The sequence below is a fragment of the Egretta garzetta genome, unplaced genomic scaffold, assembly GCF_000687185.1.
Source record: "Egretta garzetta isolate BGI_Z169 unplaced genomic scaffold, ASM68718v1 scaffold133, whole genome shotgun sequence".
Lineage (NCBI taxonomy): Eukaryota > Metazoa > Chordata > Aves > Pelecaniformes > Ardeidae > Egretta > Egretta garzetta.
Window position 1 is genome coordinate 1,038,973 of NW_009259111.1, and position 15,490 is coordinate 1,054,462.

General features: G+C 38.3%; 2 protein-coding genes and 1 long non-coding RNA gene across 7 annotated transcripts in view; 2 read left to right on the top strand and 1 right to left on the bottom strand.

Annotated features, from left to right (window-relative positions):
• LOC118451931 overlaps positions 1-1,407 on the bottom strand; it is a 2,491-nt gene extending 1,084 nt beyond the window's left edge. Inside the window, exons 1-2 of the long non-coding RNA XR_004841530.1 lie at positions 1,325-1,407; positions 499-503 (exon numbers count right to left, since the gene is read on the bottom strand). This is a non-coding gene — a long non-coding RNA (uncharacterized LOC118451931). The remainder of the gene's footprint in view (positions 1-498; positions 504-1,324) is intronic.
• On the top strand, positions 1,331-15,295 carry TMEM9B (TMEM9 domain family member B). Of its 5 annotated transcripts, none has more exons than XM_035890945.1 (5): positions 1,331-1,418; positions 4,277-4,724; positions 5,067-5,175; positions 6,175-6,309; positions 10,111-15,295. In XM_035890945.1, exons 3-5 carry the CDS (start codon positions 5,092-5,094, stop codon positions 10,264-10,266), a joined length of 375 nt encoding a protein of 124 aa, XP_035746838.1. In that variant the 5' UTR covers positions 1,331-1,418; positions 4,277-4,724; positions 5,067-5,091; the 3' UTR covers positions 10,267-15,295. The 5 variants fall into 5 exon arrangements, with proteins under 5 accessions (XP_035746838.1, XP_035746839.1, XP_035746836.1 ...); XM_035890946.1 differs by having other exon boundaries at positions 4,277-4,629; XM_035890944.1 differs by adding an exon at positions 3,953-4,184 and having other exon boundaries at positions 1,341-1,418; positions 4,277-5,175.
• ASCL3 (achaete-scute family bHLH transcription factor 3) overlaps positions 13,172-15,490 on the top strand; it is a 3,774-nt gene continuing 1,455 nt past the window's right edge. Inside the window, 3 exon segments of the mRNA XM_035890942.1 lie at positions 13,172-13,242; positions 15,292-15,483; positions 15,486-15,490. The exon segment at positions 15,486-15,490 is cut by the window's right edge and continues 1,455 nt beyond it. Of these exon segments, the coding sequence (XP_035746835.1) occupies positions 15,297-15,483; positions 15,486-15,490 (192 nt within the window). The 5' untranslated portion in view covers positions 13,172-13,242; positions 15,292-15,296.

Genomic DNA, 15,490 nt, shown 5'->3' on the forward strand with positions numbered 1-15,490 from the left:
GAGGAGCGGGGCCCGTCTGCCTGGCGCCGCCGGTTGCTGCGCCAGCCTTCCGTTTGTAGCAACATATGTAGTTTCGACGCGGTGCTCGGTGTCAGTCGCGCGTTCGCTGAGGCGGCCTTGCTGGAGATGGAGCTGCTGTTCTTGTAGCTGCCGGGGCCGGGGGCTGCCCCGCGCCTCGCCTCGCCTCCAGCGCGGAGCCCCGCTTTGGGAGCCAGCTCTTCTCGCTGGTTCTGGGGTGGCCATGCCGGCCACTGTTGCCTTACCTGGCTTTAGTGTCCCCAGGTGCCCTGTGCTTGGTCCTTCTGGGTTAGTATTTGGGAATACAGTCTTATGGTCCCCGCAACTGACCAAGAAAGTTGCGTTTCCTAACAGGAAAAGTCAACTACCTGCGTGTCTGAATTTTCTCATTTTTAGTGATAATCAGCTGTTTGACTTCTCTTTGGTGAGTCCAGAGATGACTTGGTGTATGGTGCAGTCAAGGGATTCCAACTGACCTACACCCACTTAGCATTAGTCTGACTGGATTGTTTAGTCTAGAAGTTATTACCAGTGCTTCCGAAAATGTTTTTTTGTAATGCCGTTGGCAATTGCCTTGAACTTTGGATAAGCCAGGTTTCTTCTCTATTTCTTATTTGCTGAAATAAGTTACTCTGATTTGGGTTTGAGAATGCTTTCATCTATAACCCCTTGCTGACTGTCTCTGTTCTCTCCATAAGGTTTTCTATTCTTAGAATCATAGAATCATTTAGGTTGGAAAAGACCTTTTAAGATCAAGTCCAACCGTTAACCTAGCACTGACAAGTCCACCCCTAAACCATGTCCCTAAATGCCACATCTGCATGTCTTTTAAATACCTCCAGGGATGGGGACTCAACCGCTTCCTTTGTGCAGTTTGGGAAAGGAATGGGTTATCCCATTTTAATATGTTACACAAAGGTATCTTTTTCCAAATTTCCATTTTTCCCAGTAGTGATCTAAATGTTAATTTTGGGTGCTACTTCTTTCTTGCTGTCCGTAACAGTTAATTCTCCTCACTTCTTTCTGCAGTGCCTATTGTTGCTTATGCAAATGTTAACTTGTTTCTCTAAAACTTGCTTTTACAAGTTTCTATAATTTTTCACATTTACTTTGCCTTCGTTTGGAATTCCAATTTTCCACTTTTTTCTCTACCTCACAATATCCTGCTTCTGTTTAAGGCAAGAGGACTGTAGGTTGTAGTAGTCCCTCTACTAGTTTTCCTTACAGAGTTGTTTCTGTTGTGGACAGGGAGGACAGAATTACAGTTACCGATGATAATTTATTTGAAGCATGTTGTTTACTTTACAGAATTATGAGGATGTCCGCTGTAAATGCATCTGCCCTCCTTACAAAGACCACTCGGGCCATATTTACAACAAAAATGTTTCACAGAAAGACTGGTAAGTGTGTGTTGCATAAAAAAAGTTATAATGAGCCTTGCTGGTTAAAGACTTGTTCCATACTGCTAATACGTGAGTCTCTATGGTAGTGCCAGGAGAAATTACATCTCTTGCATAACTTACTGGAACTTTTCTTTTAAAAGTACTCCAGAAATCAGCTCTAGCAAGGGACAAGGCTTGAAATCTGTAGTTTTTCCCTATCTTCTGTTTTTGTTTGTTTGCTTACATGTTTAGTTAGTTATTTAGACTTGGAAGCAGTAGAAGGGAGTAGGGTGTTACAATTTGAATTCAGTGATTTGAAATGGCAAGGGAGCATGGCTGGGGAACTAGGACTCAGGATTGTTGTCTCCTTTTTCCGCTCTTGAAACCCATTCTGTCATTTAGAGACTGTTGTTTCTGGACATCTCTGTTCCTCAGAATTGCAGCCAGAGAGTGCATGACATGGCCTGAGCCATCTAACAACATGTTTTTTGAGAGGGAGGGAAGGGGAGGGAGGTCTTGCATATCTCTGCCCCAGCAACGTCCTCCATTGTGTCCTCCATTGTATTCTTTAGGCCGGCTATGGCATTTGTCAGATTCCTCTCCAAGCTGAGGAGTGATGTGTGTGGCTGGTGATGAGGGGTTGGGGAAGAAAGGAAGAGGACAGTAATATGTTACATTGGTATAGGTCCTTTGTGTAATTTCACCTTAAGTATTATTGTCTCTGTGAATCATACAAATAAAACACCATGGTTTGGAGTTGCTTTGATGTTGGAAGTGCTCAGAGATTCTTGGGTCAACCTATAAAAATACTTCTTGATGTATTGGCTCTTTTGCAGTTACATTAACAATTCATAAAAGACTTTTCAGTCTGACAAGTAGCAGCAGGTTGGAATCTTGATTATGAAAATTTCATGCCCCTGAGTAGGCCCACAAAAATAATTATAGGAATAAAATTAGTGATACAGATATGTGTAGAGCTGTGCCTTAACTTATTAAATTACTTACAGGAGAACTGTTAGAAACAACACTGTAAATTTCAATCTAAACTAATAAACATAAAATGTACTGTCCAGTTGAAATTACTATTTTTGTCCCACATGATTAACTTAACAACATTAGTCCTACTATGACAAATTAAGATGCAGCAATGAAACATACTGGGAGAATTCTAGCTGCAGCAGACATTTCAGAGTAGCAGTGTTACTGGCTTTATTTTTCATTATCACTCTGCAAATGAAAATGGATTTCAGTGCTTAGTGTGCGCCTTATTAGCAGAAAAGACCCTGTTTCCCTTTAAATCAATATTGGTACTGATTGAAAGAAAAATTATCTTTGAAGGCTTGACTAATTTTTGTGGTGACAGATACTCATGCATACAGAATCTCAAATCTATTTTCCTATCTTAAATCTTGTTTTGTTGAGATAATTTCTTAAGTGACCATCTGGGAACATTTTATGGCTTTCATCTTCTGTTTGAGGTATCTTCCTGCCACTTCTAAAAGGCTCAACTGCTAGTTAACGTGCATTAAAATTGACAAACTTCGTGCCATACTTTGGCTTCTGCATCAGTGCAAGTGACTTGTTACTGAGTAGAACTGGCTGATGTGCACCATCCTTTAGGTATTTAGATCAGTTACTTGTGAGACAAGAGCCAGATCAATTTTTAGTGGTTTTATGAATTATGTACAGTATAATGACCACTTACTGATGGCTTGTCCAGACATAAAATGAAAATCTAATTTTTAATGTTGAACCTGTAATGTGCATTATGATACTCTTATTTGGAGGCTTCGGTTCTTTTACTTGGAGTGGTCTGTTCTTTGGCTTCAGAGTGGCAAACAGCACACTATGCTAACATCAGTATGGGCTGGAGTGCTTTGATGCCAATAAAAGCCTTCACCCTGCTCAATTGAGGTTCGGAACTATTGCAGGCAATCCCACCCTGATGGATAATGCGCTAGGCAAGCACGGTGATGCCTAAGGCTAAGCACCTACAGGGTTAAATAACCCACTTAGAAAGTGTTGGTGTTTGTATTTTGTACTTTGAAAGTATTGGTGGACAGAGACCAAGTGCAGTGGTAGTCATGGTCACGGAGGGAGGACACCCTGTCTACAAGCTGAATGACCTGGAAATCTGTCTGTGCAGAAGCTGCCCTCTGACTAGCCTGGCTTGCCTTGGAAGAGCTACTTCCTTGGTGCTGTTATTGTGGGCACAAGGGAGAAGGTGGTAATGCAGAGGCAGCTGAGTGGCAAAATAATTTAGAAAAGGATTAGCCTTTTCTACCGTTTCCTCTAAAATTGCCATGGAATCACAGTGCAAGGAAACACATTGTCAAAATCCTAAAGTTCTGATAGATTGTACACTTCTTAGCAACTTGAAACACTGAACTGGAGGAAAAAAGTGCTGATGCTAAGATTTGATATATTCACAGTAACAGACTTACTACTGTACAAGCTTTCTACTATACTTTCGCATCAATGTGCTGCACACTTTCAATCATATGAACAGAAATTGTATACATTATGACTTGCATGCATTTTTGGTTTTGTAGCTTGAATGCTGCACTCCCCCATGGAGGAGAATGTAATTCTACTTTCAAATAAATGAGAAAATTAAGCCTTCTGCTCCCTTCCAGAGGATATGACTCGACAATCAATAGTTTTAGTTATGAAGAAGAAACACAAAGAAAACAGAAGAGATGAGCTGGTGTCTGGCCATGTGTTTGCAGCATTGTAATCTAGCCCAGTGGAGTGTTGAATCCTGGGCTGCTGCTGTCACTTAGGGTATTTTGTTTCATTGCCTCCTTCTGACTGTGCTGACATTGAGTTAACCAGGATAAAGGCAAAAACATGATTTTTTTTTTTGTCCTCTGCAGGGACTCTGGGATGTGAACTCTGAACAGCCAACCTGAGTCAGCAAAAAGATGCAAATTACATAAGTTATTGGTGGAAGCAGTTGTCTCATGGCAGCTGGATTTTAGTGCTGTGATATAGAGTGCCCATAAGATTGTCAGCCATGCTTTTTTGTCATGGGACTGAATTATATTTTTGTAATCTTTTAAGTGATAATGTGTTTTCTCATCTGGGTCTGGTGCTGAAAACTGAATGCTATTTATCGACTATTTTGTTGCTTAGAGAAACAACCCATCTGACTTGTGTTTTTTTCTTCAGTGCCTGTAACTTGTGATGGCAAGAAAAAAGAACTTCTGTTCAAGAACACCAAAGAGAGGTTAATCTCCCTTCAGATAGTGGAAGGATAGAATAAGGCTCTTTTGAATGTGATGAAGAAAGAAGTGTATAGCTGGAATTACTTTCATCCATTATGTCAGTGTCAAATGATGCATTCGTGCTGGGATTCAAATCCTTGGACTTGTTATGCTACCAGCTTTAATACTTTCACTGAAAAATGAAAACATTGTATTGAGTTCGAAAGGTCTTAAAACTTTTTTAGCAGCTTGTCAATAGCTGAATTTCTTGTTTAAGTAAAATAATTGTGGAGTAGTGATTTATTTATTTACTTTTACGTCTTGGATACCTCTAATTTAGAATGGCTGAACTTAAGCAAAGGTGGCTTCTCACCTCATGCAGCTGGGGTCTGTACGCGTAGTGGAACAGGTAAGCTAAAACCAGCTCAAAAGTGACTGAACAGTTTCTGTCTTTCTTCAGTGATTGTCTTCATGTGGTTGAGCCTATGCCTGTCCCTGGACCTGATGTAGAAGCATACTGTTTACGTTGTGAGTGCAAATATGAAGAGAGAAGCTCTGTCACAATTAAGGTAAACGATGTAATTATGTTGTCACATGTTAAATACATTAACTGATTAGTAAATATGCTTGTTGTCTTTTAGAGACATATTCTTTTTAAATGGAGAATTTTTCTAAAGCAGTCTAAGATTTAACTTTTTTTCATGATAGTTGCTCATAATTTATCTTGAGTAGTAACAATAGCATCAAGCTATAGCTGAAGGAGTGGGCTTGAGATCCTTTATTGAAGATCTCCACTTTTGAGATTAAGCTTTATACCTTGCTGAAATTCTGAGTGTTCTAGGGTGTTTTGTCTAGGTTTGGACTTCATGTTTTTGTTATTATTTTAGAGGGTCTCTCACTAGTCAGCTGTCTTGCTTGCTTACTATAAACTTTCTGCATACAGTGGCAAGCTAAAAAGAGCAAAATTATCCATGATTGCTCTAATAGATGATTTCTGTATTCTTCGCATTCTTATCCTATTGGAGCCATTTAGCCCTAGGCTGGGGTGAATAGGTTGTGCAGTGCACCTTTTCTTTTTTCTTACATTATTATTATATATATATATACAGACTCCTTTTTTTGGTCTTTTAGAAGTTTGGTATTTCTTTTTGCCTTCACATTTTTCTTAGCGACTGTTTGAATGCAGATCTATGCTAGAGAATGGAGACCATACAGGAACCCCCAGGTTTGTCACCCCAGTTTAATGGCCAAACTGAACAGCTGTCTTGGTTGAGGTGAGATTTATAACACCAAGTTGTTTTAAGAGGGATAGCGTAAGATATTTAGCAAGGCCTTACTAAGAGAAACTGTTTCAAGCTAACATCTGTCTGCCATAAATCCTTCTAATACCAGGTTGTAGTTTGGTGGTTTTTTTTCTCTGTGGATTTTAAGTCATCTGGTGACATTACCAAAGATCGACAGGCTCATCACAAACGTTGCACGTACTCTTCTTTTGGTCCTTGCTGCATGCTGAGAAATTGTGGGGGGAATGTCATAATTCTGGCATAAACTGTGCTTCCATTGTGTAGGTTACAATCATCATATACCTGTCTATTTTGGGCCTGCTTCTTCTGTACATGGTGTACCTTACACTGGTGGAACCTATACTGAAGAGACGTCTCTTTGGACATTCACAGCTCATACAAAGTGATGAAGACATTGGGGTGAGTTCACCAGAGTGCTCGTGCACTTGGGTTAACATAAAGATTGGGATGGTTAGTTGTTAAATAACTGTTCGGGATGAGCAGCTTTTTTGCCAGGCAGTGTAAATGCTTTTCCTGAAGGGAGGGGAAGAGAAAGCTGCATGATGACTTCTATGAAGCCACTCTTTCATTTTTCACTGGGCTAGAAAGTAGTAAGATGAGGACTGCTTCAGTTATCCCAGCGCTAGACACAGATTATTTTCTTAGAGAAGAAACAGAGTAGGAATGGAGGTAAGCATATATAGGAGGTACAAATTCTTAAGTGTTAATGATCCATACAGTCTGTTAGTGATCACATTTACACAAGTTGCTTATTGCTTAGATTTCTCTCTACAAAAAGAAAGAAGGTTTGCATCTTCTGTCATTCCAGTTTGAATTTGTTGATGCTAAAAATGCAAGAAGAAATTATTATTATGAAGAAAAATAGTGATTGACGCTTAGTATTACAGCTAGAAACAGAATGTGACAGTATATTCCAACAGATCAGAACAGCCTTTTTGGGGAGGAAAAGAGGAGTAGTCCATTAGTGACTTTGGGAAGGCTGGTAATGACAGGAAACCATCTCCAACGTAGTGTTTTTGACTTCTAGTAAAAATGGAACAAAACTGGCTTCAGTACCATTAAAAGAGGGGAACGCAAGACCTTACGAAAGCTTATATTGTAAAGAGTGGGACGCTTCAGTACATGATCAGTGTGGATAAGGAGTACTGGTTGGTGGGAGTAGGTCATCTGTGTACCGAAGGGGGGCTTAGAATAGTATAAAAATATGGGCTATGGCTTTGGATTTGATGAATTTCTGTGCTTCTGAACATGATGAATCTGCATGCCTGGGAGAGGTATTGCCTTAAAGTACTGTGAGGAAAGTTTTCTAAAATGGCAGCTGGCTTGGTGGTTAAGTGTCAGTGTTGAACCACACAAACTGATAAAACAGTTCTGAAGTCTCAGCATTGATGTACTTTCTATACTGAACCTTCAAGCGTCACTGCTTTTACTGATAAATTATGCTTCAGGTGTGGTGTAACCTTAGAAAGAAGTTCTGAAACCAAATGCAGAGTATGAAATGGGAAGATTGCTATCTGCTTAACCCAAGCCTTTCAGCAGACACAAGCACTTGATTACTGTTGAAGTAAATGGGAGCTAGTCAAACCCAACATTTATGTGTCTTGCAATAGAATCGTTAAGAATATTTTCGTCATTCCTTCAAATAAATTGGAAGTTAATAGGAGGAGTTAAATAAGTTGTTCTTGGTGAAACAAAACTATTATGGCAACACCTTTTAAAATCTGTTTCAAAGCCCTGTAGTTCTGACTGCCTGTTGCTTTGGTGGCTTCATAGACCTGAAGGTATCAAAAGCAGTAAATGCTATGCTCCGTTATGCTGTATCTGCAAATTTTAATGTGAGTTGCACTCAGATTCTCCAGGTTGTTTTTTGTTTTGGAGTAGCAACTGTCATTGCTAGTAAACAGAGAAAAAGTATATTCTTTAGTTCTACAGTTTTGTTTCATCAACAGTGGCCTCATCAGCCGTCTTGACTTAAAAAGGTGTTTCTGTTCTGCAGAGTGGGTATATTAAGTATTCCAAATTGAGCATTTTCCTAGACAGTAGCTTTTATCAGCTGTGCCACCTTTATTTACCTTGAGTTCACCACAAAAATATGTGGCTGTTACCCAAGTTTGAGCTAACATTGACTAGAGTTAAGGCTCTTTGGACAGAGGTATATTATTGTTATTTTAATATAATAATAATCTTATAATATATATCCCACTGTTTCTGCACTTCCTTGTGTACTACATGGAGACGTATTCCAAATGTCTTTGCATTGACATCTTAAGATTTTTCTAGTCACTTCTAGGAGGATACTGGGTGGGGTTTTTTGTGGAAAGGAGGGATTTGAATTACCCTTTTTCTGTCTGCATTATTACAGCTAATTGGGCAGATTCCTAATTGAATTAAATGAACTTGTGCTGTATGCTATACCTCAGAAAAATTATTTTTATTTTATACCTTAGATAAATTATAGTCATACCTCCAAATCTGGGTTAGAACCTTCTGATTATAGGTGGAAGAAGTGAAATAAGTCCCGTGGCAGAGCTCAGGTTAACAGTAGAATGAGTTTACCTTAAAATCTGAATCCATCTTAACCAATTTCATGTTTTGCTGTAACTGTTACTGTGACTGTTACTTGAGCTTGTGGAGTCACTGGTGCTTATCTGCGCTAGTACTTGGAACAAAAAGCACTTCAGGTCCTTCCTCAGTTTATGTTGCTCCTTTGCTGTTTATCCTCCTTCTGTGACAGTGAATGTGAAATAATTTAAGGTCCCTCATGACTTATCCACATCCTTGCCTTCCCTCTTGCAAGTTCTTGAGGTATTGATCCTTGTCAAACTGTGGACATAGCCTGCGCATTAATTTTGTTGCTGAATTTCAAGCCAGTATATTTGCTCTTTCTCATTGCCAATTGATGGCAGTGGCAACAAAAGAATGGACTCTTTCCTCTTTAAATTCTTTTTTCCCCTTGTTGTCCACATAGACATTGACAGTAGCTAGCCTTTGAGCTAAGATTGTTGTTTATCAGAAAGCCAGTACCATCTAGCTTGTCCTGTGTTCTCCCTTCCACCATCTATTTTATGGCAGAAATGTGTTGCTATTGTGATTTTGTTTCCCTGTGAATGAAGTCACTTGTTAACTGCCCATTCTAGGTATATCCAACTGCATAATTTTTTATGGTGAGACTGTAGGTCTTTGGGTCAGGGATTCTCTCTTGTTCTCTGTGAGCATATTTCTTAGCCCAGTGAGGCTTATGTGTGGCTTTGGGACTAGTAGGCATCACTTCAGTGGATATAGTTAATGATAATCTCTGTGCTACTAAGAATTATCACTGAACTACTCTGTACAGTCATGTCACAAATAAAGTATCCGTTAATCTAAATGTCTTCAAAAGTGTTCTGGGGAAAAAAAAAAAGAAGGGTAGACATACAAAAAAGACAGTTATTTGATACAGGACATAATTACGTTATTTTCATTATGCTTTGTATATATGATGCTTTCTGACGTAGTTTAACCAACATTACTTTGTCTAAAATGGTTTGATAGCCAAATAAGTTCAGTTCCAACTCCTAGTATTTATAACTTGGTTATATTTACTAGAATAAAATAAAGCTTTGCAGGTACTGTTAGAAAACAGAGTAAATATTAAACAAGCACTCCGTTATTGTTGAGCTCTGTCACTTAAACAGCTGTATTGACACTGTTCCTTTAGACAGCTGAGTACAATGGATTTAGTTTGGTAAACATCAGAGTGTGTTGGTTTTATGTAGAAGCTGTGTGTGAACACCCCGAACTGCCTGATGGTAAAAGGCCAAGAGCTGGCAGAGAATTGACTTTTTAATTCAATTTTAAAGTGAAGTGCATTCAAGACAATAACAGGAGGCTCCCAGAACCTGGGTCTGATCTAGGCTTCTGTCCCACCAGCTGCAAACGGATGCAAGACTGTGGTTCTGATCTTGCTATGATGTCTTGCTATGGTAGTAGATAATTGTACAGTACAATGAAGCTTGGTCTATTTAGGAAACCTGTGGAAGTTACTTTGCATGAGAAATTAAAGTACAGTTCTAACTACTCAAAAACTTGCTTCGTCATTATTACTCACCAGCTTGTTGAGACAGCGTGTTTACCCATCCTTTGGCAGGTAACTACAAAAAAGATTAATGTAATTGCTGAGTGGAATTTTTGAGATCTAACTAATGATTTTTGCCATTCCAGGATCACCAGCCTTTTGCAAATGCACATGATGTGCTGGCTCGTTCTCGGAGCCGTGCCAATGTATTGAACAAAGTGGAGTATGCCCAGCAGCGTTGGAAGTTACAGGTCCAAGAGCAACGCAAGTCTGTCTTTGACCGTCATGTTGTGCTGAGTTAATTTTGTCTCAGTAAGATAACTCCAGGGAAGTAAAGTGGACTAATTGAAAGAGCTGACTTACGTCTTCCTGATCCTGCCAATTCAGAAGGGTTCTCTTGAATGGTTCATTATTGATTTAAAAAAAAAATAAAAAAAATAGAGAAAAGCATTTGAACTTTGAAGGAATGTACTGGAGTAGATGCAATTTTAAAAGATTAGTTAACCAAAAGCTAATATCTTTACCTTTTCAACTGGCTTTTACTAATGAAACTGAAAAGAAAACAAACCCTAAGACATCTTGGGTTGCTACTGTGGTACCTTATTTACAGTTGTGACTTTATGGTGGTTTTTAACTATATATTTCTCTTTACCATTTATGTGGTTAAAAAGTACCTGGGAACACAGTAATTACTTACAACTCACTAATCACTTTAAGACCATTTGTAAATATACTTTGATTTTTCTGCTGACTATTGCTAGGTACTGGAAATCTAAATCTTGCGGTGTAGTTTTCATACCAGAGAATGAAATCCTGATTGGCTGTATTCATCATTTGGTTTTCTTGCACTCGTATTTTCAAGATGCTTGTATGTCAAGTGATGTTTGCAGATTTAAGGCAGAACTTAAATGGACACTGACTCTTTGAGCTGCATACTTAAAGTACTGTGATGTAGATAAACTCAAATGCAGTGCATATCAAGACAGTGTTGGCAGTTTGTTCTATTTTGCTTTAATAGCTTAATATATTGTATGTGTATGATATCTCTTAAAAAAAAATATTTTCCCTTCTTTTCATGGGTAAAGTCTCAGGAGTTAGTATATGATGAAATATTTATTATAAAAATCTTCCTGCATTTGTCTGGATTGATGGTGTAAGGCACATACTTTCTCTAGCACCTGTCATCTTGGGAGTTAGGTGTATTTTTTTATCTGTGATTCTGTACTCATCTCTCTTAAGAGGTATACAGTTGCTAGATGACTGACTTTCATATATCCCCTTTGGAATGTAACAATTAAAGATAAAACTGATTTTTGAAAAATGGATGTGCATTACCTGTATGTCATCATTTTTCTCCCTCATTACCCTGCATGTAAATTCCATCTATAAAAGCACTTCTCTGAAAATGCTTCAGAGTAGAAATACGCATTTGTTCAGTGCTTAGGTAAAGGAAAAAGTCTCGCCAAACTGCTAATTCAAAAAAGTTTTTAATCCCTGACTTAAATTTAGCTATACGTATGTAGTTACATTATTGTCTGATACAGTTTTCAGTTCCAGCGTGGAAGGAAAAGGTACAGGGAACAGTACTATATGTTGCTGGGTGCAGTTTTGGCTTGTGTAGCCCACAGCCTGGGGGACAGAGTAGCATGGGAAAAACTGTACCTGTACACATAGCTCTGCCACGTCAGGGGTGGAAACATATTTGTCCCATAACAACATTTGCACTGACTGCAGCTCTTGCAGATACAGAACTTCATTCTCTACTCAGTTCTGTAGTCTTCCAAAAACTGATAATCTGGAAGGAATTATAATGGGTGGCTACTTGGTAGAGGCACCAAGTTGTTGTTATGACAGTGATCTACCTGAAGAAAAATCATGTAGCTTGTTTGTTGAATATATGCCTGCCTACCAGTTCTAGTAGATGTTCTACCTCTTGGCTGCCGTTCTGATGAGGCCTGAAGCTGGTGTGGGAAGGAGGATGCAGAATACAGCATTGTTGTGGCCCCACACAAGGGCAGCGGGAACAGAATGCTTTCTCTGATGGCTAGCAATCCCAGGAAGTTGAGACTGGGTGTATGTAGCTCTCCTAGGAGTAGATCAAGTGTTTCTAATCTTATACTGTCTTCTGAAAGCTTTAAGCTAAACTGGTTTGGTTTGGGATTTTTTCTGTGGCTTTACTTTGATAGAAGGTCCAAATAATGAGATAAAGAATTGAAGTAATCCTATAAAATGTGGGAGTTTTGGAGTTAGATGTCAGATTTCCTCGCACCTGTACAACTGGACATCTATGTGCTGATATAGGTATATACAGATGCTACATATATATATTTGATTATACTGACCGATTGCTCCATACTGTGTTTCTAAGTTTAAGCAAAACTTTAAGACATTTGTCTTGCTACTGATTGCTCACCATTTTCAAATCTTGTCTGGTCTACCTCTATAAATGCTTTATTAGAGACCTCTTATATGGTTTTGTACTTCTTACCTGTAATTTTGGGAAATTCCCTTAGTGTTATAATGAAGATTAAATTTGAGGGTATTAAGCTAACTAATATGGGTCCTCACCTCTAATCTGGAGACAAATCTATCACAAGTTTCTTCTAAATAAATGCTGATTTTCTGTGTCTAAAATGAAGCTATGAAAATTAGTTTGCTTATGCCTCAGTGATAAAGACTTAATTAAATTCTAGCCAATTGTTATGTTTTGACATTGAAGTACAAAATGCCAATAAATGAAAATACTGCTTTTAGTAAACTGTAACAGAATACATACAGGAAGTAAACAAAGTACATTCCTGATTACTTTTTCAGGTAATCTGGTTGTGTTCAATACAGTTTTAAAATTTCTAGCCCTTAATGCCAAGTTTTGTTGCCATCATAGCTGTGGTGTGGGTGGAAAAGCCAAACCAGAAGTGAGCAGATCTAACAGTAAGCTACTTTGCATGTTGTCAATTGACTATAAATTGCAGCAGTCATTGACTCAGCAGAACAAAGCTACATAATTCAGGTAAGAGACTTGTGTATTGCTGTATCTAGCCACAGATCTTCACTGAATATGAATGTTTTTGTAAATCACTTCTACCAGCTATTCAGTAACAGTGCTTCCATAGCTTTTTAATGAATAGAGTTTAATATGTTATCTTATTTAATAAGGTGTAAGAAAAATGGAACATTAACTTCTTTTTCTAATATCATTCAGATATTTTCAGGTATTATTCATCAGTCTTAAAATAACAAGTCTTGTTTCCTTGGATTTTACTTTCATCTGAAGATTGGTGAGTCTCTAGTCTAAAAGGAAAACAATCCTAACACTTGCATTTTGCACTTTGTGCGGGTACTAAGGCAGCAGATAACTGTTGTATGTAATGCTATTGTGCAGCAGAAGTGTCAGTACAAAGCAACAAATACTGCAAGTATCTCTTCTTGGGGCATTGTGTTGGTTTGGTTTCTTGCTCTGTAGTGATGTTTTGCGATGAAGTTTTGGGATTTTTTTTTTTGCTATGTAACAGACTTTTTTCCTCAGACACTGTTAAGTTGTTAGCAGTAGAAAGTTTTTAGACAATAACCCAACCTGTGTAAGTAGAAAAGGGAAAGGTGACTGCCTACTATTTTCATTTTATAACAAGTGTATATATTCACCTCTGATTTTCTGCATTAATGTAAAATGGATGTGTGTTTGTGCTTTCAGCCTACCTGGAGAATTGCCTGTTTAAGATGTGTGTGACTTTCTCTCTTGTCTAACAGCATGCTATAAATGAATTCTTAACTCATAGGATTGCTGTCGTGAGATCTATGTGCATTAGGAAGAGATACCACTGAATGCAGAGGCATTTTGATAGAGTATGTTGTGAGAATGGGTCCATACCGAGTAAAAATTCTCTCTGTATTAAATGTGGCAGGTATGAAGCCGTTAGAATATGTTAAAATATTCCCATACCCTTGTGAAAGATTAAGGGGATCCCATTTATGTTATGGAACCATTTGAAGCTTTGCAAGGTTTTTATGAGTATGGATTCTAGCTGTTTCTAGTAACCTAGTTAAATGTTCAGATGTGTTTTCCATTTTAGAGGATGTAATATAACCTAACTGTTTCAGACAGCAATGTATAGATGTGGAAGTGGATGGTGAGTGAGAGCATTTTTTGATAGATTCTGTGTCGGCAAGTATTGCGTGCAATCCCTGAGGATGGATCATAGTAATTCTTTTTAAATTAACTAGTTATTTAAAGTTTATTTTTAAGTAGCTATTACATAACAATTATTACAGTTATGCTGATACTTAGCTGTTAGAATAATGATATTGGGAAGGTACTATAATGTAGCTTCCTATAAAGCACTCCGAGATTATCTTTCTAACAAATATATCAGGGTGATTTGAGTAGTTACTCCTGCTGTGATGCTGCTCTGAAGAGAGAGTATGTGATTTTATTAGGCCAGTCTGAGTTACAGGCTTCTAGCAGTGGCCCAACGACTGTGTGCAGTCCCTTCTTTGTAAAATAATTTATAATTGGAGCAATATTATTAGGACATGCACTTTTTCCTTTAATAAATTATTTCATAATCCTCTATCAGGATTGTATTTAGTATTTCATATCTGTGTTTAACTTGCAGGTGAGCACAGAAGGAACATGAACACCCAAGGAGAAGTCAGGTTTAGCAGAAAATCATCCTCTAAACTTTTTGTAGAACTTCTTTTTTAGAATGGACGTAATACCTGACAGACATAAAATTAAAAATGAGATCCATTCCCTACTCAAGTTTTCCATCTAATTAAGATCGCGTAGAGAGTGAGACATCAAATGAATAGAGAGGAAAAAATAATTTGTCTTTGAAGGCTTTGTGGTATGGATAGGGAGTCTGTTCCTGGAATTGTAGATTTAAATTCTTTCAGGGAGGAGAAGGGGTGGAGAGAATGCCTGATGCTGGCCTGCTTTGTTTTTTGTCTGTAGAGATGTAAGTTTTGGTGGATTTGCAACAAGCTAGGCCTATGTGGAGCACATAAAGTTAGATTCTCTTCATTTCTGATGCTGAGGTGAAAGGATACTGTTTGCTGTTTCCTTTAGGAAGTTTTAGTGGCTTTTTTTTTCTTAAAATCTGTTGTGAATTGTTTTAATCAGTGTTGCTGACTTGTACTTTCTTGTATTTTCAAATGGGACATTGTCTGCTCTACATAACGATCTTCCAACACCATTCTGAAATGTCACAAATGCACTAAAAGTCTCTTCTGGAAAATGCCAGTGATGCCAAGTGTTGGTAAGCCCAGGTGAGTTTTTTCTACTGTTTGGTATGAGTTGTTTAAACTATTATGTCATTACACATTTCCAGGTTAAATGCAGAACCTGATGGATGGCAAAAGCTACCGTAACCTCATGGACAAGTTATCCATCTGTACTGAGACTCAGCGCATACAGCTGGCTAGGCCTTTCTGTGCCGACCCGGTGGTCGCATTTCATGTTTACCCAGAAACACCAAACCAGGTCGCTTGCTCTGAAGATTTGTCATTCCTTCCTTTCCTGTCTGTGCA